The following is a 22,157-nucleotide window of genomic DNA, read 5'->3' on the forward strand; positions in this document are numbered from 1 at the left end:
ATAAATTTTCATACACTATTATATTAACTTCATAATGCAGTATCCAAAAGTATATTAAATATTTTCTCTGAGGTAATTCTCTTTCTATAGTACAATATCCCCTTGTCCCTTTTGATGACTCATATTTGATGATTCATATTTGAGATTCACATTTGTCATTGATGAACTTAGTTTATCCTTATTGTGAAAAAAGTGAAACTGTTAAGTCTCAAGTGAAAAAATTATTATTTAGTAAATGTAATAACTGTACTTAAATTAATAATCCAGTTGGCTAATCACAAGTAGCCATTCCACACTGATCTCTCATTAAATTTGCCTCAGATATGTTTTTAAGAAAACCACATGTTGTGTTTCTGGTGAAATTATATTCTTGCATTAACCTACCAAATGATTCTGATAAACTGGGACATGCCTGTTGAAGACAAAATTACGTATGAAATTGTAATGGATCTCATGCAGAATAGCCAGATAAGTTTAATCTATGTAGTTGTATGTTTGTCTTCTGTCCTGGTTCATCTTAGAATTGTTTATATAAAAACAAAACTGGTTAAGAACGCATTTTCTTTACTTTCTTAGGCATTATGATTAGGGATTACCATTTCACTATACCCAATGAATTGAAGTCCAAATGATTAGCATTATATCTGCATGGCTTGTATTTTGTTTCATTTCTTCATATCTTTTAACATGAATTTAAAAACAATGAGTTCTTTTTAATTTTTTTAATACATAATATTATCCAAATAACATTGCTTTTTGATAAGGTTAACAGAATATAAAGATCAGCTGTAGAATCAGAGTTATTTGCAGCTGATTTGAATGGAGTTCCTTAAAAATATAGTTTTATTTAAACTTAGTTTTTCAAGAGTGTACCAGTCTCATGATTCAGTATGCTTGAGTACTTTGCTGGTTGAATTGCTTTGCTAAGAATTCATTGGCTGATACAGTTTTTATTATACTTTTAACTTGTTCACTCTTATGTAAAGGTTTTAAAATAATGAGAAGTATGTATAATATGCCAGTCAGCATTTAATTTATGTACCTTTATTTAAGAAAAAAGGTTTTCCAGTATTTTGGTATTTTTTTAATTCAAATAAAAGAAAGTCTGAAGAATAATTTTTACAAGTAAACATAAGTAAATGATAGGACAAATATCTGTATTCATTAAACTGTAAAGACCCAGTTAAAATACTTTGTTCTAATACAGAGATTATTTCTTTATGTAATAGCTCTGGAACTTTCTATCAACAGCATACATTTAGAAAATTTTATTTCAATGAAAGATTTTAGAGACAACTTCTCATGTTACTTTTTCAGAACAATCATTATAATCTGTCTTAGTAATAACACAGTTATTAGTTTATATTGGTACATTAAGATACCATAATATACTAGTTTTAATGGAAGCCAAAGATGGAATGATTTTAAGTCAGAAAAGTGGATATGAATTTTCTAAAGTCAAGAAAAAAAGGTATGGCTTTTCTTAAGTCAGTAAAGGAACTTAGGTATATTGAATTTTATATTGGAAATTTGGACAAGCTTATGGGAAGAAAGTTAAAATACCTCTTTGAGTTCGAACTTCTCATCCAAACAGAGATGGAAAATTGAAGATGACCAAGGAAAAGAATTTATAAGAGTTATGATTAACTAGAGCTAGGTTTAATGTAAATTCGGTACTTGATTATCTACTTTCAAATTTTTTTATGGAATCATCTCTCATTGTCACATAACTGAATATCATGGTGCTAAATGGAGATTATCTTACGAGATTCAGTAGAAATACATCAGAGAACTTGAGAATATCTCTAGACTTGTGGACCACCTTTAAATGCTTGTAGAGTCCATTACCCATGCCTCCATCTTGCTTTGACCACTTACTAACTGTGCTTCAGTGTCCTCAGCTATACAGAAGAGAAAATAGTAGTACCTACCTCATATATTGTAAGAATAACATGAGTTAATATGTAAAGGTCTTTTAAAAAGCTTGTCACGTAGTGAGTATTAGCTCTGATTATTTTTATCTTCATCATCACCTTCATCATTATTTTTCCGTTTGAGTATTCATTATTCATTTGTCTAATAAATATATTTAAAATTTGTCTTATCATTCCTGTTTCAAAGACTCTGAATTACAAAAAAATTATATCTATAATCTGTTATATATATATGTAATCTGTTATATATATACATATATATATACATAACATATGTATACATATGTATACATATGTATATACATATACATAGCAATCAAACATTTATCCTGCCTTTCCTATATGAATTATATAACCAAATAATTATTGCTGATAAATCAGATGACAGATGAGGGAAAACATCTTTTGATAGAAATATTCCAACTAATAAGTGAAAATGATAGAATTTGAAGGAATATCACCCTTTTATGATATACAACGAGTTAGTGGATGTAGACATTGAGCACCAATAGCTGCAGATACCACAAAAAGAGAGACAACCAGACATTATTTAATTTCCTGATACATGCCACCATGATTTCACTAAAGGTACTGAATCTGAGTCTGAGTCTGAATCTGAATCTGAGTCTGAGTCTGAGTCTGAGTCTGAGTCTGAGTCTGAGTCTGAATCTGAATCTCTAGCCTCTGATCCCAGCTGCCAGTTTGTAGGAAAGAGGACAGCGGACATGATGGACTGTCCTATGGTACAAAATCATCAAAATCCAGGCTGTGGCAAACTATGTCAAGTGGCTGAGTTTTTAAACAGCTAAATTATAAGGAAAATCTAGGAATCTAGGGCTAGAGAGGGAAATTACAGATTAAAAAATGCTTAAGGATACATTAAATAAATTTTGACGTGATCAAAACTAAACTATAGTTCATAGGGATATATCCTAGAGACTAAAAATAAGACTAAAAATAATGCATACAGTAAGTGATTACTGTAGAGGTCATGATAATGGTTTCTTTGGAGGAAGAGATATAAGTGATTGTGATTAGAACTGGTCACATGGAGGCCTTCTGCAGTATTTGGTAAAGTTCTATGTCTCAGGCTTGTTGGTAATTACAGAGTAGTTACCTTAAGTTGCATTTTCTTGTTTGATTTTCCATATCTGCTTTTATAATAAAAAGGCTAAGATAATTTAAATATCCTAATTAGACTATTTGGAAATGGTTCTCTTCTCTATCTACCAAATTTAACTTATGGAGTATGTTTGATTTGGGAAACTGGTTCATTGATTCCTGTGTATATGTGTGTATACATGTGTTGTATGTTTGTGCACAGTGTGTGTATGTGTGCGTGTGTATACTATATGACAGAAAGTGTTCTGGCTATCTGTTGCTATGTAACAGATCACTGCAAAACTTAGAGACTTAAGATAATAATACTCATTTAATTTTCTCATTAATTTCCATTTGTGAAGAGTTCCGTGCAGAAGGCTTATCCCACCTCTGTGTGTTGTCAGCTGGAACAGCTGGAATAGAGGCCTTAGGATCTACCTCCATTATGGTTCACTCACATGATGGCAGTTTTGACGTTGGTGGCTGAGAGCCCATCTAAACTCTGTTCATCTCCTTGGATTGCCTGAGCTTTCTTATAGCTAGGGTGGCTGGGTCTAAGAATGTGTCCCAAGAGAACCAGGAGGAAGCTGATTTTATGACCTAGCTTTGGAAGTCACGTAGTGTCACTTCTACCACAGTGACATGACTGCCCAAATTCAACTGTGGAAAACAGACCCTACTTCTCAATGGAAGGAGTGTCAAAGTCTTTATTGCAAGAATGTGCATGATGGGGATATTGTTGTGATCATTTTGGAAATTGCAGTATGCCATCCACACTGTCTTAGCTTTGTGTACAAAGCTAAGTGAGATAAAGTCCTAGTCCCAAAGGTGCTCACAGTTTGGTGAAAGACAAGTTAAGAGGTAATGTTAATGAGTGTGATAAGTTCTATAATAGTAAATGCTGGGTGCTCTCAGAATACATAAGAAGGGTTCCCTAGATTTAAGGTGCCAGATCTCAGGGTGGAATTTTGGATGTCTGTTTTGGGTCTTAAAAGTGGGTAAGAGGTGTCCAGCTCCCCCTTCCCCCACCAAGAAAAAAGTGGAACCGTATTTTAGGAAAGGGAATAAACATATATTGTTCAGGGGAGTGAAAATACTGTGCATTCTAAATCTTCAGTATTTATATATGACTGGATTATAGGCATGGAAGGTGGAAAGTGAGAGAGGGTGCTCTGGTGTATGTTTCCCTCTGGTGTATGTTTTGTTTTGTTTTGTTTTGTTTTGTTTTGTTTTGTTTCTTAATGAGAAGGAAATTATAGATTCCTTTCTCAAAATTAATTTTTTTTGGTGAGATGACACTTTTTATTTATTCAGGATTATTGTTTAATAAGATTCATCCTTTATTGAATTGTTTCTCTTGGTATTATTTCAAATGAAAATATTGTGTATCTGTCAATTATATAGATATTAAACTACAGTTTGAGTAGTGCTGATAAAAGATCAGGATTTTACTTGAAATAAACTATAGTTATGCAAAGGATTTCTGATTAGAAATAATACCAATAATACAAAAATAATGCAATTGTGTAATTTCAATGACTGAGACTGTGGCTAAAGAAACCATTGATATTTTTTCCTTACACTGAAAATTAGAAAAAGGAATGCCTGTCTTCTTCCAGCATCACATCAGTTAGAGTACTTTATATTCTTTGCATTTAAATTTTTTTTTAACGTTTATTTATTTTTGAGACAGAGAGAGATCAAGCATGAATGGGGGAGGGGTGGAGAGAGAGGGAGACACAGAATCGGAAGCAGGCTCCAGGCTCTGAGCCATCAGCCCGAAGCCCGACACGGGGCTCAAACTCACGGACAGTGAGATCGTGACCTGAGTTGAAGTCGGACGCTTAACCGACTGAGCCACCCAGGCACCCTACATTCTTTGCATTTTAAATGGTAATGTGAATTTATCAGGAATTAAAGAGGTTTAAAATACTCTCTAAGGAGTGAATTTTGACTACTGAAAAACTCTTGTTGATTATGGCTAAATGGTATTGTGGGGCTTTGGAAGAATTTTTGCACTGTCTAACGCCGTGAAAGCATGTCTAAGAATCAAATGCCCTACACCTATAGAGTTTTATTCAAATTCTCATGGGTATGTAAAAAAAAAAAAATCCGCTGAGCTTGCTGTGGGCTTTCGGGCCTAGAAGCTAGTGTTAAATAGGCCTAGATTGGCTCTGAACAGCTTTCTCTTTTTCTTGCCTATCCTAGAAATTGTGAATTCATCTGATTACAAGAAGACATGACAAATGTTTGTAGCAGCTTTCCTCTTCCTTTATAGGAAAGTTTCTTCTCCCTAACCTCTTCTGGATCTCAGATAAAACACATTGCAGCTGCTCATAAGGTGGGAAATTAATGCTTGGCAGGGAGAGAATATTTACAGTATATCTTGAAATAGGACAGCTAGCCTGACAAAGGACTAAAGATAGTGAAAAATAATTATGGTTCCTTTAAAAGTTACACTCTACAAGATATGTAGGTCATGTGAACATGGGGAAATTTAGTTAAGACATGCCTAAGAATATATACTCCCTTTGGCCATTCTTTTAATAAAATAGAGCCTCTCCATATTCAGCGCTGCCACTTTTAATTCAACAAATCAGTTTTTTACTCTAATTACAGCTTGAGTCAGAAAATATATAATCAGCGCCAAAAAGAATGGTGTGGGGTTGAGCACTCAACAGGAATAAAAAGTTAAGCACCATTCATAACTTTTCATGTACTTTATTAGAATCTTCACAAGGTTTTGCTTTAAATGAGTTAGCCACAGGAAACCTTTCTAGAGAGGCCTTATTTGGGGATTTAGTCAGCGCCATAGTCAGAGCTATATAGAACCTTTGCCTCAAGCTGATGGGTGAAAATGAGATTTGTTATTTTTTTTCTATGAGCACTTCAAATAGGTATAGATTGCAATATTCTTTTCTGTAAGGGTAGAGATGGCCAAAACTAGTTATAAAATCGATGGGGAACTTAGTAGCAGCAAAGAGATTTAGTGAATGTTCAAATTCTCAGTCTTTAAACTTTTTCTTCAATGTAATGATTCTGCTTAATAAAAAATACCATTTTAAATAATAATGGCCATTTTTGTACTTTTAATAATTTTGTGAAACCTTTGATATAGTTATGTGCTGAGTACCCATTTTTAACTTTCAGATGAAAAATTGTGCTTTGGATCAAGACACTTAATCAAAAATATTCTTGATTCCAAGTATGATATTTGGAATTATGCCTGACTACTCAAGGCCATTAGTTTAGTATGCTATTGATTTTTGTTGATTCTACACTACTTATTGCTCATTGATGAGATAGTTAATGAGCTTCTGAAAATACCAGTATATCCAGTGGGTGCTTTATTATCTTAAGCAGATTAGAGCCTATTATATAAGAAATAGAGACCCGGTTCTGAGCTTTTTAGCATAGATTTCCAGTGGACATAGTATTTAACTTTAATTGGCAAATTATGATTAAATAATACATTTTTTATTTCTGGATACATATTATGCCATTCCTTAACCTGTTTTTAATAAGTTAAATGTTCCTTGTACCAAAATTTTGAGCTATTTGTGAACACAGCTAGTTTCTAAATCAAAATCATTGGAAGAGTCCATTTTTTAAAAAAAATGTTAAAAGGAAAAATATTTCAACTCCTAAGATAGTCTTCTGTTGTTTTTGAGGGTTTCCCAAAATTCAAACAGACATACCTGCAGATTTCTTAAAGTCAATATGAGTTAGAATGTTATGTATAATTGGAATGCCTGGTTAATTTCAGCCTGTCAGTTTTGTTTTTCTCCTAAGAGGCCTTTGAGGTTCTTTAGCACAAAAGAGTAGTTCAAGTAAACCTACTCTTTTATTTATTTATTAAATGATGTCTGATAGCTATTGTCTTGCTTCAATGTCATTAATATGTAACATTTATTTAATGTTTAGATAATTTTAGTAACAAACTGATAACATCTTCTGTCCTCTTGGAGTTTATATTGTGAGTGTGAGGTTGGGCTTGCAGATCCTGGCTTGTATAACAGAATGATTAATACCATTCCTTGAAATGAGAGACTCCCAAAAAAGGGCAGCTTGGAAGTTTTGAGTTCAGTATGAAATATGTTGACTTTTTCTGTCTTTATGGTAACCAAGTAGAGAAGTCACATCTATACACATATATATCCTATATGTATGTATATGTACATATATATACCTATTTATATAGGTATGTGCCTGTGTATATTAGTATACATATATATATGTACATATATATATAGGATATATATGTATGTATATATATATATATACACACACACACACACACACACACACACACACACATACGCGCATATATAGGATTGTAGCTCAATGGTAAAGTCTCATTTGGAGATTTAAATTCTGAGTGGGCTTGGCTTAGGTGGTAATTGAAGTTGGAACATGTAAAATGTTACCTAGGGAGGAAGTATAGAGTGAGGAGAGAGGATACCAGAAGCCAGTGGATCTTGAAAGCACATGACCATGTTTTGCCTGTAGGGGGAGAGTGGGTCAGTGCAATAAATGTTTCATGTAAGAGTATATGGTCAATAGAGGAGAATTATTCCATGAGGTCAAGTACAATAGTAAGAAATGTCCTTTGTCAGATGAGTAAAATGAAGTTTGTTGAGTTTCTTAAAAGCATGTGCTTTGCTTGAGTGATGAGATGAAAGTGAAATGGGAGCTGATTGAGGAATGAGTGGGAGGAGAGAAAAGTGGAGACAGGAAGCATAGATAACTCTTTCAGGAATTTTGTTTATGGAGAATAAGCAGTAGCAGGAGGAGGGTGTGTGCTGAAGGGAGCAGTTCCCTTCCTCTTTTCATCCTTCCTTCCGTACCCTTCTCTATCCTTTCTCCCTTACTGCTTTTCCTTTTTTTTTTCCTATAAGAGCAATTTAAACGTGTATAAAAGCTGATGGAATAGGAAAAAAAAAACAAGTTTTCAGAGAGAAAGAGATCTTTTAGGTTCTTGTAACGTTTAATGTTCTTGGGAGAGCAGGAGGGGATGAAATACAAAGTAGTAGTAGAGAGGTCAGCCACAAATGAGAGACAGCTCCATATTTCCAAATGGGGAAACAGATTAGAAGGGAAGAGAAATAATAGATCTGTAGATCTGAAAAGGCAAGATGAAGGGATTTCTGACTTGTAGTTTCTTTCTAAAGAAGCTGGAGGGGGTAGAATGGGGCAGTTTTAGGCACAAGAAGAGTGGGAAAGGTTTGACAATAACAGTGGGAGAGGAAGAAGTGAGTTGGCCGGAGAAATGTAGAGGTACTGTCAGATATTTGGGACCCATTAGAAAGTAATAATCGTGTGATTCTCTCCAGCTGTGATGAATTTCTTGAGTGCATACTCAGAGAGAGCAGATAGTTGGATCTATCCAACTATCCAGATTTGGGGTTTGTTACATGGGTGCAACTAAGAGATAGAATAGCACAGGATTTAGAGTATTGACAAGAGCATCACTGAAATGATATATCATGGCATCTCAGTTAGATAAAGAGAGAAGAGAAGAAGGAAAGGTGATTGATTGGGAGAAACAAGAAGACTCAAAGCTTTAGGGTCCAGTGAGGTTGAAAAATGGTGATAGTGGTACTGGTTGAAAGCAAACTAATGGGGTAAGAGATTGTGACCAGAAAGAGAGGTGCTTTCATTAGTTAATTTGGAGCTGTTACATGTGATGAGAATATCCAAGAAGCCATGAGTGATGTAAAGTAGAAGAAAATGTTTCCCCTTCTAACCCCACAGAATGAAAGCTTTGTGATAATGTTTCTTGAAAATGAATTTTGCAGAATAATATTTCTTTCCCAAAAAGAGTACATGTACTAATGTGTGACTAAGGCTCTGAGACATACTGCATCTAAGAAACCTATTTAAATTTGATTAATAGAGCAGTTCTAAAATTTATGGGACTACTGAACCTTTTGTGGTATAACATCTGTTAATCATCCAAACAAGGGTTTTTCCAAACATGTTGAGCAATTATTTTGAATTTCATGTGCTGAAACTGTTAAATTAATAGGAATAAACAAAAGTAATTATCACAACAAAATACAACATAACACAATAAGTGTTTTTTACAAAGAATTTATAATTATGTTAGTGTATTTCAATATCAGAAGGTTTGTTTTTCTATTAAAAGTAAATATATGTCCAAAACATAGAAAGGTAAGTTAGTATATTGTTTTGTTAGTGACAATTGTGACTTTTATAATTGTTTATTGGAAATCTTTAATTGCTAGTAGATAGTCTAGGAAACTCTGCTGTAGTGGTTCCATGTAATAGTCAGCCAAGGCAGTATAGTTAAAGCACAGAAGAGAGTTTATCTACTCATGTACCTGGATAGATCCAGAGATTCCAACCATGTCACGAAGAATTTGTCTGTCATCATTTCCTCAGCTCCACCCTCTGTTGTACTGACCTCATTCTCAGGCAGTCAATTCCAATAGTCCTATAATGTGGCAACTTCTCTCAGAGGGCTGAGGGTGAGACAAGTGCCTGGTACCCAATGGACTTCTAATACAGATCTCCCAGTTGGATTTTATTTGCTGGTAATAGATGTGCAATATTATAAGCACCACATTCCTGTCTTTAAAATTTATTATATTCTGTTTTTTTAAATTAAATCTTGGGATTTCTTTTTTAGGTCCCATAGTTTCTGTTTCTAATGAATAAAATCTTGACTGAGGCCTTAAAACTCCTAACCATTCCCAGTTACTACTTCCAGTAATAAAAGGCTTTCTGAACTGAGAGCAGGATTACTGATGCATGTGCACGTATGAGATACGAAAAAGTGAAACCATTCAGGGAACTTTTTAGATGAAGTTGGAAACTTAAAACATAGTTTATACAAAACTGAAGTATATATATAGTAGACTTTATAATATCCGGCAAAGGTCTTCTGCTCCAAATACAAAACCAGTCTAACTCATCTTCCCTATTCCCCAAAAGCAATAAACAAAAGAAAACCAACCAAACCAAAATAATAAGAATGAATACTTTTTAGTTGACTGGAGTTTAAGCCTTCAAATGATCTTCTGAGGAGTATAGACTCGAACTCTGAAGGCCTTTTGTGGTAATTGACTACCTTGGAAAATGGTAGTCGGACACAAGTCTCTGTAACTTTTGATGAATGAATGGCTTTTTTCTTTGTCATACTGAAGATCCTTGACTTGTATCTTTGTACATTTTCTTGGTTTGTGAATAAAGGCTGATAAAAAGATGACTGATAGATTACTTGTCTTATAAAATGCATATGAATTTCTGTATCCAGTTTGGATATGGAAAGTCACAGGAGACCATATGTAAGGGCTGTAAGGTATCTTCTTAGATACATACAGTAGTGGGTGTGAAGCAAAGAGAACTCTCTAGCACTCCCCCAACACTCCCCCAAAGAAACTGAAAAGCTTGGAGAGATCATCTATAGTTCCTAAAGCTGGTGGATTGACTTTGAAGCTTAATCAGGATACTGGAATCTTGTCAGGGCTCAGATTCCATTCCTAGCTGAAGGGAAATTCCTGATCTAGCTCTCAGAATGTTTGAAGCTGGTGGTGAACTGATTCAAATTACATTGCAACAAAGGCCAGACCCAGCTTGTTACCTATAGCCCCAACCTAGCAGCGTGACAGAAAAGGGAGCATATGCTCGTCTTTCTTGAGGTAAATATTATTGGATTCAGATTCTGCTGTTCTTTTATACAAACCATTCAGCACACAATCAAAAAGTATGCAACACTAAAAAGAGAAATAGAGAAATAAGAAATGTGACTCACAGCTAAGAAAAGAAACAGAGGCAGGTGGCCTCGTTATTGGAATTATCAATGTCTTAAGCTATTTTTAAAATGCTAAGAGATCTAGTAGAAAACATGGGCAACGTGTGTGAAAGATGGGGGTATCACAGCAGTGATTTTGATGCTATAAAAATGGAAATTCTGGAAATGAAAAATATATTAGAACTAAGGGATTTATTAAATGGAATCAGTAGTAGATCACTGAGATGTGAATACAGGTTGATAGAAAGTATCCAAACTAGAACAAAAAGGTAAAGAAAAACAGTATTTGAGATCACGAGGTGATACGTGAATGAACATACACGTAATGAATCCTTAGAATCTAAGGAGAGGAGAGAAAGAGACAGTAAAAAAAATATCTGAAGAGACACTGGTCAAGTTGGTAAATAGAGTGGTGAGCTCGGGAGTTTGTGCAAGTGTGGCTGGAGTTGGCAAAGTGCCTCGATTTCTAGACACAGGGACCTCTAATGAAATAAATAGTACTTTTGCTCTCATTTTAATGCATTCTTTGTCTTACTCGTTTAAGCAAATAAGATACATGTCTTGCTTTATTATGTCCCTTACTTGTTTTTACAGGCAGAACCTCAGTTAAGATGAGTCTAGCCTCTTGCTTGGGTCTTGCTTGGGTCTTGTTTCCCTAGAGACATCTTAGTTAAGAGATATACGGTCAAGAGAGCAAAAAGAACAATATGACATTTTACACCCTCAGTTTCAGTGAACTCTGTTCTATTATACTGTAAGTTTTCTTAGCATTGTTATTTTAAGACAAAATCTTAATAATCATTCAAATGTTCATTTTGCACATTTGGTTTCCAATTTCATTATTTCAGAATATGAAAATGGTTGGCTTAGCAAGCAGTCTTTCTTTCTTTTAATAAATATTCTTAATATGCAAGCATCAAAGAAAAACAGCATGACAAACTAGGTTACTAGGCAGTGAACGCTTCTAAATGATTTGTCTTCAGTCAGACCCCAATTGCTAAAATAAATCATTTACAAACTGTTTTAGTACTTAAATTCTATATCCTGATGGGAATAAAAACTCTGTATTCTTCCTTCTCCCCAGCAAATCAACACCTGCAAAAAACTAAGTTATTTGTTTATTTATAAATGCATTCCTTTTTATGAAGGACATATCGATACTTGCAGTATTTCATTTACATTATGGAGTCATTTATCAACAGACTAGAAGTTTTTTCAGGAGACAATCTTCTCTGGGGTCATAATTTTCCTGTAGTTATTTCTCACAAAATCCCTCCAAATTTCATGGCTGCTTTGCATAAGTAGTCTCAAAGATATTTGGCACTCAGCCTGGAGCTTAGCATGAATGTTATCTTTTTCTTGATCCTTATTGCCTCCTGATTTGAATATGTATCTGACTGTTCCTATAGGGCCAAATAATTACTTTCATTGTTCCTTCTAAGAATGTTATTAGATTGGCATTATTAACAGAAGCCTGTGAGAAATAATATTTGGTTATTATTTTAATGACGTATTATTAGCATAAAACACGTCCCTGTGGCGTGTCTCACGTTTTCAGAGGTCAAGTTTGAGGATGCCTCAGGGAGAATGTGACTTAAGGCTCTAAGGGAGGTAACTCTGGTAACTAGCCAGCCTGATACATGGAACTCTTCTTTGGGAATTTTGCCAGTGATCAATGCAATACACATGAGTGGGGAGTTGAATAATGGTCCCAGAAATTTTGAAATGAAGACTTTATCTAGTCCAGTGTACTGTGTGCTGATATAGAAACTGAGAGCCTATGTAGTGAAGTAATTTTCCCACATTCATACTCCTTATTCCTTCTGACATCAAAACCTTATTCTTTGTACCTTAGAGCTTCCTTTAGGAGCTTTGCTCTGAGAACTCTTAACCTGCTTTTTGGTTCAAGTCGTTAATTTGTAACTTGCTACACCATGTACATATGTTGTCATTTGGTAGAGCTGCTGATTTTTGTCAGTTACTCCCATCAGCAAAGTCTTGATTCTTGCCTTTTCTATCTTTGCTTGTGTGTCAGTAAGCAGAGGATGATGGAGGTAACCTGAGAGCCTGCTTTTTATTGCAGTTTGGGATTTTTAGTGAAGAATAATTTCAAAACCTGATAGGGATAGTTTTACTTGAACTGTAAGTAGTTTAGGTATTGTTTCCTAGAGTTATTTTTTATAAATAGTTAATAGGGAAACTTTTAATTATTATGAAACATTTTCATATATATATGGAGAGAGAGACTGCGGGAGACAGAAATTGTGAGACCCTTCAGTTAATTTTAAAATAATGAAAATTAAAAACTATTTTTGAATGAGATGTGAAACTGATACCTCATCTAGAACTTTTTTTTCAAGATAGGTTTACAGCTACACTTATGACATTTTTCTGGGCATCTCATCAGAATATTATTTCATGATACGCCCCTCATATCCACCCCCCTTCACTGACCCCCAACCCCCTCCACTGTGAGGGGCCATCCTGTTGCTGGAGCTAATGCTTGTGTTTATTATCTGGAGAAAGTTCTTTACCTTGTCATAACTTGAGGTGGGCAAAAAGAGTGCATCAATGCCAGCCCTAGCAGGCCTACAGGTAGCATTAGTCACTGTATCCGTGGTAATTGAAGGGAAGATTTTCAGTTTTAATTTCTGAAGTAGCCTTGTAATTCACTGATATAAAAATCAACTGTCAGTGAATTCAGCACAGTCTGAGGTATTTAATTTAAAGTTGATATATAATGCTATGTAGACCAGCTTTAGCAAGTGAGTTTCACGTTTTATTTGTGGAAATTTGGGCACCAAGTGAGCTGACACTGTTTAAAGTTTTGTGTAAACTTTATTTGTATTTAATTTTTCCTGTAAGAAAACTTAAGGTCTACTTATTGTTTTGTGATAATACATTTTTTAGATCAACCTATTTAAAGAGTACCTTTATTTTTTTTAAGTTTATTTATGCATTTTGAGAGAGAGAGAGCATGGAGGAGAAGGAGAGAGAGGGAGAGGGAGAGGATCCCAAGCAGGCTGTATACTCTCAGTGCAGAGACCGAAGTGGGGCTTGAACTCATGCACTGTGAGATCATGACCAGAGCCAAAACCAAGAGTTGGATGCTCAACCAACTGAGGCACCCAGGCATCCTTAAAGAGTACCTTTGAATGAGAGGATATATATTTTTTATTAGTTGTATCCCTTTGGCCACACAATACCACTTAATACAAAAGAGGCAGGTTTTGAAGTGTTCTTTACCCCAACCTGGACCATTCCGTTAAATTTATCTGGTGTTGGTTTCTTAAGAATATGATTTCTTTTTTAATATTAACAAAAGGTTTTTTGGGGAAATGGTTATCTTTCCTGTCATAAGATTTGATGCCAAGATGTAGCTTGAGGAGAATTACTGTTGTTGTTTCCGTGCATATTATTAAATCATACACAAATAAAATGCTTTCTAATAAGTAAAAATCTCCCCTGAATTTTTGACTTTTCTGCATAACCTCTCATGTGCTTTTCAGTTCTTACAGTTCTTGTAGAAATTCCCCACTTGAGCTGGGGAGTAGAAAACCATAGCCACTACAGTACTTTTCAGTATGTGTGCTATATATAATTATATCATTCTATGAAAACACATTGTATTATACATTATACTATAAATATAAATATGGGTAAACATATTACATACTATATATTACTACATATAAATATACTACATATAATATATACCACATATAAATATATTGCTATGTGTTATACATGTGTTACCATTTGTAAGATTATTTTAAATGATTAATATGTGCATATTTGTAGAATGAAAAGAATATTAGTACTGCAACTATTAGAATGAAAAGTAAATGAAGTGGGAGACAGAAGTTGAGTTTCAGAAACTACCGTGTTTATCAGAGAGCATATGGCTACAGATGTCTGCATTTACTACAGAGAGACACATACCCAACATGTTAGAGACAAAAGAAACAGAAGATGTTATTTGTGGCCTGCTTTGGTTATTTTCCAGGGATGAGGAAAATTGAGCATCACAGCTGATGGAAGACATGGAAATACAGCATTTGGCAATAAGGTCTTGAGTTCTTTTGCCTGCTGCTGATTAACAGTTGAAATGTAGTCATTATTGGAAAATTGACCACCTTCCATTACAAGCCCTCACACATGCTTCTTTATTACCTTCTGTTTTTCCTTTTTGTTCTTCTTTTTCTTCTTTTCTACCCTCTTACCCAACCCTTAACTTGCATTTGTTAAATGTATCTGAAGATATGAAATTTTCAGGAAAAGTTTCCTTCAACTGTGGTGCATGATACTTGGAAATATTTATCCTAAAGCAAGTAGCAGTCTGGATTGACTTCCCTTAGTGGAGTTCTACCATTATCCCCTTCCTGTTTTACTTTTTCATCATCGTCCTTCTCCAGTGATCGGGTCATCATCATCGTCATCATGATCGTGTGAATCTTTGTGAAATTTCCTAGCTACTTAGGCAGCCCTGGGATTCACTGTTTAAAAAAATGTGTTCAATATAGTTCTCCTCTTTTTTCCCTATTATTTTCTTTCTTGAAAATCCCTTACCACTATAGTGCTATCTGAAATCTGTGTTAGACTGGTTCCTTTTAAATTGTGTCTTTTTTTTTTCTTCTCCTGCATGTTAATACTTGAATTTCCCATGAAATTCCCATGAATTTCCTTTGCATTTCTCATTTTCTCTCCTCTTATGAATTTTTATTTCTTTCTTACTGCTCCCCAAATCAAGACATTTCTTGAGGGACCAGGAAAGTAGAAAACTATAGAGTTTATATGCATTTGATTATTTGTCATCTTAAATTTCAGGATTATGTTTTATTTAGTTGGAAGATGTGGTAAGCGGTGGATAAATACATAAATACCCAGCATAGATGTGTGTAAACTAGTTTACTATTGCTGAAGGCTTCTCTCTTAATCTCTCCAGGAAAGAAAGGAGAGGCTCTCCAAGTTTGAGTCTATTCGTCATTCAATTGCTGGAATAATTAGGTCTCCAAAATCTGCACTGGGCTCTTCAACAGTAAGTAGGATGAACTCCATGTGCTACTGAAAATAGTCATTGTCTAGCTTCTTTCTTTTTCTTCTCTCTTTTTTTTTTTTTGCTTCTTTCTGATAAACAGTGAATATCGTATATAAATTTGTCCTTACAAATAGAAAACAAGGTACATTATATAGCTTTTTGTATGCATATGAATCTATTCATATATGTATAGAGTAAAATTACATGTAACACTGATATGGGAGGAAAGAAATAAACTTTTATTGCAGACTTCCTGTACTACAGACAAATAATTCTAGGAAACATTTTATGTATTTTGTGGCTTTATTAGAAGAAGAGCATAGAAAATTTATTTTCCAGTGAAACATTTTTTAATGATAGGAATTATTATCTATGTATTTTTGAAAATATCAGTTTATATGCATGTTCATATTTTTAAAAACATTTTAATTTTATTCAAGTCTGTTTGAAATTTGGGTTTAGCATAACACTGTGGTGCATAGAATATTATAAATCTCTAGGTAACAACAGCCATAGGCAAACAAGATGAAGTATATTCTTTTTCCGTTTATATATAAAATTTTAAAGTATTTTTCTTACTTCATTATCTTTCAAACTAAATTATCAGACTTTTTTTCCTAGCTATCCCTCATTCACAATAAAGCTTTAAGATGATGGTCTTATTGAATGATGATCAAAACAACAATATTCAGTACAAATTAATTATGTGCTTTCCCTTCCATCTTTTCCAAGTTTCTACCTCATAATATCTTAATATTATTTCTTGTTCTTTAAAAGTTTAGCTGTTTAAAATAATGTGACCTGGTCTTATTTAAAAAAACAAAGTATTTCCTAACTCTAGATTAGTAAAATGTCACATTTTGGATTTTATTTGCTATGATTCCTTTTGAATATGTAACACAGGTTCCCATATTTATTCCACTCAAGCAACATTCTTTTTATACACAATTAAGGCAAAGCATCGGGTATTTTAATTAAAAAGAAAGAAAATTGTATTTTTATATAAAAGAGATTTTCTACTTCAGTGTTAGCCTTCAATGCTCCTATTGTCATTTCTGATATCCAGAAGTGTTCTATGGCAATAGGGAGGAGCTGTGAACTCATCAGACCATCTCCTGTGGCATTAATAGCAAATGAAAATAAAAATAATTATAGGCAAAAGCTGCATGATAGAGTAAGTCTCTTTTAAGACCCATATCCTACTCTTGTTTTCTTAAGTTAATGACTTACAACTTCACAGATAAATAGTAGTTCATAGGACTTAATTTATTATGATTTGATGTTCAAAATGAAGTATAGGAGACTTGATTAGGAATCTGTGGCCAATTCTGGAGACTATGAGGACAGGTTTTGATAACTTATTTGAAGAAAAGAAAGAAGAGCTCTTGAAAATAAATACTTAAAACATTTTTAAAAAAGAAAAAAAATGTTCTTAAAAGGAAATGTTCAGATCTGTTCTTCAAAAAGAGGGAAAAAAAGGAACATCACTTCTTAAAAGGAAACGTTCAAATACCTCATTTGCACTTCATAAAATTATTTAACATGAAAATAGTTCAGTGAAACACTTGACATAGTTGTCATTGACTCACCTTTGTTTCACTTAGGTGAGTGGTCTTTTTGCCAGCAACTAGTAGCAGTTTATTGGTGACCTAATTTGTGAAAGGTGATCCCTCTGCCCAATTTTCCTTTAGTAAACTATTTTACATGCTTGAGAAGGAAGGCTTATTATAAACTCAAGGTTATCTTCAGGGTTATTAGGTGTAAAATTAGGAGAGTGGAATTTAGAGCTTCAAGTTTTAGCTAGTGACAGAAAAATAAGAATTCTCTGATAGTGGACATGGGCGAACACTACCAGTATTTGTTCATTTGTTTTCCCCACAACCTGGGATGCCCTGGAGACAGTTGTCTAGGAATGCAGCCATCGCTTTTGAGGCTTCAAGTTACATACATCACTTTGAAGGTCATAGTTATGAGAACTTCAGCTTTTGGCTCCAGCCAGAGCCTGTTTTGATAAGTCAGGGTCGATTAGAGGGTGAGAGGGTTTTTTCTTTTATGTATGGAAAGACATGCTCATTTACATATAGAAACAGAAGAAATCCAGTTAGTTCAAAATGATGACGTTATATAGAGTTGGCTATCCTAAAATTACGTCAGACATAATATGCACAATCTTAATGAATTAATGGTACAAATCATAACTTTTTAATCATTGAAGGTATTTACGTGTTATTTTTTCCATTTAAAAATGGTCTTTACGTTATTCTTAAGTTAAAATTACCAAATTGACAATGACTGACATAGGTAAAAGTTTGGTGTTAACAAACTGCTATTAGCTGAAATAAATTGAAGTGCCTTTCCCACAAAGCACGTACCTCATTCAAATACACATTGTGATCGATTTTTCATAAATTATGAACGTCCTCAAAGCTATGAGATGCCCATTTCTTCTAAGAAAATGCTCTCTCTGTAACTGAGAATTCTAGAGAATGTTCACTTCCTCAGGGCCCAGTTGGTGCATCTTCAAGCTGAAGACGATCATTGCTTTATCAGTTAAGTGCCCTTTGGTATTCCCTGATTTATTTAGTAAGCTCATGAACCAAAAAGATTGAGGCAGTCTGCGGTTTATGCCGCTATTCTTCACTAGGAATAGATGTGCACAACCTTTTCTCTAAAATGTTAGTTACCTTAACATTATTTGAAGGAGGGGTTTTCCCCTCAAATACACAAGTAATTGAGGTCTTGAGTATTAGTGTGAATGTGAAGGTTTCAGGTGTTAAGTGTGATAATCTAAGTCTTAGAGACTACTTAATCATAATTAAATTTTTTTTCTGATACAATATGGTATTTTTTAGAGTATTCTTATTTGATAAATATAAAACAAAGAATTTTTTATTGTTCTAAATGATTTTTTCTCTATAAAAAACTTACTAAAATTACATAGTTAAGCATATTAAAAATATTTTATAGTGGTATACATTACATAACATGAAATTCACCATTTTAAAGTGTACACTTAGTGGTTTTTAGTATACTATGTTGTGCAACTATCACTACTGTTGGCTTCCAGAACATTTCCATCTCCCTTATAGGATACTCCATACCCAATGGTAGTTAGTTCTCTCCTTTTCCCATTTTCTGGCAATCATTAATCTACTTTTGAAGGATATGTCTGTTCTGGGCATTTCACATAAATAGAATCCTATAATATGTGACCTCTTGTGTCTAGTCTTTTCCAATTAGTATAATATTTTCAAGGTTCATCTGTGTTGTAGCATGTGACAATACTTCATTCTTTTTATGACTGGATGATGTTCCGTTATATGAATTTATCACATATTGCTTATCCATTCATCAGCTGATGGAAACTTGGGTTGTTTCCACTTTTGGCTGTTAGGAATAATGCTGCAGTGAACACTGATGTACAAGTTTTTACGTGAACATGTATTTTTCAATTCTCTCCATTATATACCTGGAAATTGCTGGGTCATATGGTGATTCTATGTTTAAGTTTTTGAAGAACTGCCCAGCAGTTTTCCACAGTGGTTGCACTCTTACATTTCCACTAGCAGTATATGGATGTTCTAATTTCTCTACAATGTCATCAACACTTGTTATTTTCAATTTTTAAAATTAGTCATACTAGTGGATGTGAAGTGGTATATCTTTTATTTGCATATTCCTAATGACTAAGATGTTGAACATCTTTTCACATGCTTATTAGCCACTTGTATACATTCTTCAGAGACAAGACTGTTCATTTTCTTTGAACACTTTTCAATTGGATTGCTTTTTAATTCTTGAGTTATAAGTGTTCTTTATATATTTTGCATACAAGCCCCTCATCAGATGTATACTTTGCAAATGTTTTCTTCTCATTTTGCAGATTATCTTTTTATTTTCTTGATAGTGCCTTTGACAAAAGTTTTTAATTTTAACAAAGTCCAATTAATCCATTTTTCTTTGTTGGCACATGTTTTTGATGTCATATCTAAAAAACTGTTGTCTAATCCGAGACCATACAAATTTTCACCTTTATTTTCTTATGAGTGTTTTATAGTTCTGCCTTATATATATATAGGTCTTTGATCCATTATGAGGTAATTTTTGTATATGGTACACAGCGGAGGTCCAAATCCATTCTTTTGTGTGTGGGAACATTTAATTTAAAATCCTAAAAAAGTAACAACTATGAAATCACTGTTTCTTTATTCAAATGAACATATAAAAATTAGAAGTATAAGTATAATTTTAGATAAAATAAGGAAATTAATCACATTTTACATAGGGAAATGAAATTAGTATTAATCTTTATATTATTCCCATTGGACTTGCCATAGCTATTTATTTCAACATATTTAATAGTGTGGCTACAATGTAGAGCTTATTTGAAGACAGTCTCATGGAATAATACTTCCATCAACAATGTTGATGGCAGGGAGAGTGTAAGATAATTAGGTGATAGATGAATTTGGCTTTAATCGAATTATAGCATCTGATGGTGTATGTTTAATACTTATTGTTATGATCAGAATAGTATTTTAATATAACAGCTGCAAGAATGTGTTCTTTTTCTCAATGTGCTAAAAGCTTGAAATAACCAATCATTAGTACTTTTGGACTCTGAGAACTACTGTACATCCAGCATCTCCCCATGCTGCAGGAGGTTATAATTTTGCTTTAAGAACTATTTCTCAGAGACTGCTTCTGAAGTCAGGGCCAGAGATATTAGGATTAATTGCATAATCTGGAAGCCTACTGTAATCATGCATGTCCATTTCCATTGGAAGTCTTAGAGCCACATTATATTTAATGAGATCTGTTCTAGTCATATCAAGAATACTTCCCTTTCTCAGAGCCCTCTTTTTACTACAGGATTTCCCTAGCAAGTGTTGGAGCAAACAACTTGTTCCATCTTACATCCCCTTGTGAGTACTAGTTGTATCACTGATCTATGAAGTGTATAATGCCTTTCTAATAGTAGCACTCTCTGAAAAATGTACTTTAAAACCAGAATAAAGCACATCTTGGTCCAAATAACTGTTCTTAATAATTCAGAAGAATTATTAAATTATTCAACTCTTGCCTCCTTAAGATTCATATTTTTCTATACTGTATTGGCATATATGCCATTTCAATTTTAGAATCACTTCATACTAAAATTTAGAAAATAAGAACATTGGAAAATAAAGATATGCTTCCATTATATAGAATAATATAGGAAATAAGATTTTCTTGCTCGCTTCTTTTCAAAAAATTAGAAAATTATAGTTCAGCTATGTTTAAGTCATACAGCGATATAATGCTAGTAGTATTATAATGCTTAGCTACCACCATTGGCATAGGGAAATGCAGTTTTTTTCAAGCATAACATAATAAACTGCTTGTGTTCTTTAGTGTTCTCCTTTAAGCCTAGGAGAGCAACCTTGTACTTCCTTTAACAATGCATATTGTTAAATTCAGGTTAAATATTATATATTTTAAACTTTAGTTGTCTTCGTTTGCTCTTATGGTTTTAATTTATCTCCCCTCCTTCTAGTCACTCCTGTCCCCCAGACACTAAGATGTAGAAAATGAGAAAAAAGGGAAAATAAAAATAAAAATTCTCGCGTCGTATCACTGCCATACATACACTGAATTCTACTGTCCAGTTATGTTTAGGAAAACTAAGTATTATTCTCAGAATTGCTAGTTTTGAATCATTATCACACATAATTTTTAAGAAAGACTTATCAGATTTATTTTCTATAACCTATACTTTTACTGTATAGAGAGCAAATATCTGTTTTTTTAAGACCTTTTTTTAAAATGCTTATTTATTTTTGAGAAAGAGGAGACAGAGTGGGAGCAAGGGAGAAACAGAGAGAGGGAGACACAGAATCTGAAGCAGTCTCCGGTCTCCAGCTGTCAGCACAGAGCCTGACACGGACGGGGCTCAAACTCATGAACTATGAGATCATGACCTGAGCTGAAGTCGGATGCTTACGGACTGAGCCACCCAGGCACCCTCTTCTTTTATATGTTTGAGCAAATGCTTATAGCAATGATCTGATCATGTCAGACTGTACTGTATTCTTCACAAGCAATCGCAACTTGATGATGAACATTTAAATTTCCTGAGATATGAGTTATTAGAATGATCTGGTAAAAGTTTTAGTTGATATGTATAACATGAAATTAGCACTGAATACAGTTAATTGACTTAAATGTGTTATTAGTGATATTGTGGCACATTGTATATATAATATTGTATGAGTTTAGGGAAAGAATATTTGTTAAAGAAAAAATAAAAGTGTAGAAAACATGCAGT

At 33.7% G+C, this 22,157-nt stretch overlaps 1 protein-coding gene across 2 annotated transcripts in view; it reads left to right on the top strand.

Annotated features, from left to right (window-relative positions):
• The window catches only part of FER (FER tyrosine kinase), a 435,391-nt gene that overhangs the window by 183,027 nt on the left and 230,207 nt on the right, over positions 1-22,157 (top strand). For both annotated transcript variants that reach the window (XM_047879101.1, XM_047879093.1), the window contains exon 11: positions 15,758-15,850. In XM_047879101.1, the coding sequence (XP_047735057.1) occupies positions 15,758-15,850 (93 nt within the window). The remainder of the gene's footprint in view (positions 1-15,757; positions 15,851-22,157) is intronic.

The sequence above is a fragment of the Prionailurus viverrinus genome, chromosome A1, assembly GCF_022837055.1.
Source record: "Prionailurus viverrinus isolate Anna chromosome A1, UM_Priviv_1.0, whole genome shotgun sequence".
NCBI classification, from domain to species: Eukaryota; Metazoa; Chordata; class Mammalia; order Carnivora; family Felidae; genus Prionailurus; species Prionailurus viverrinus.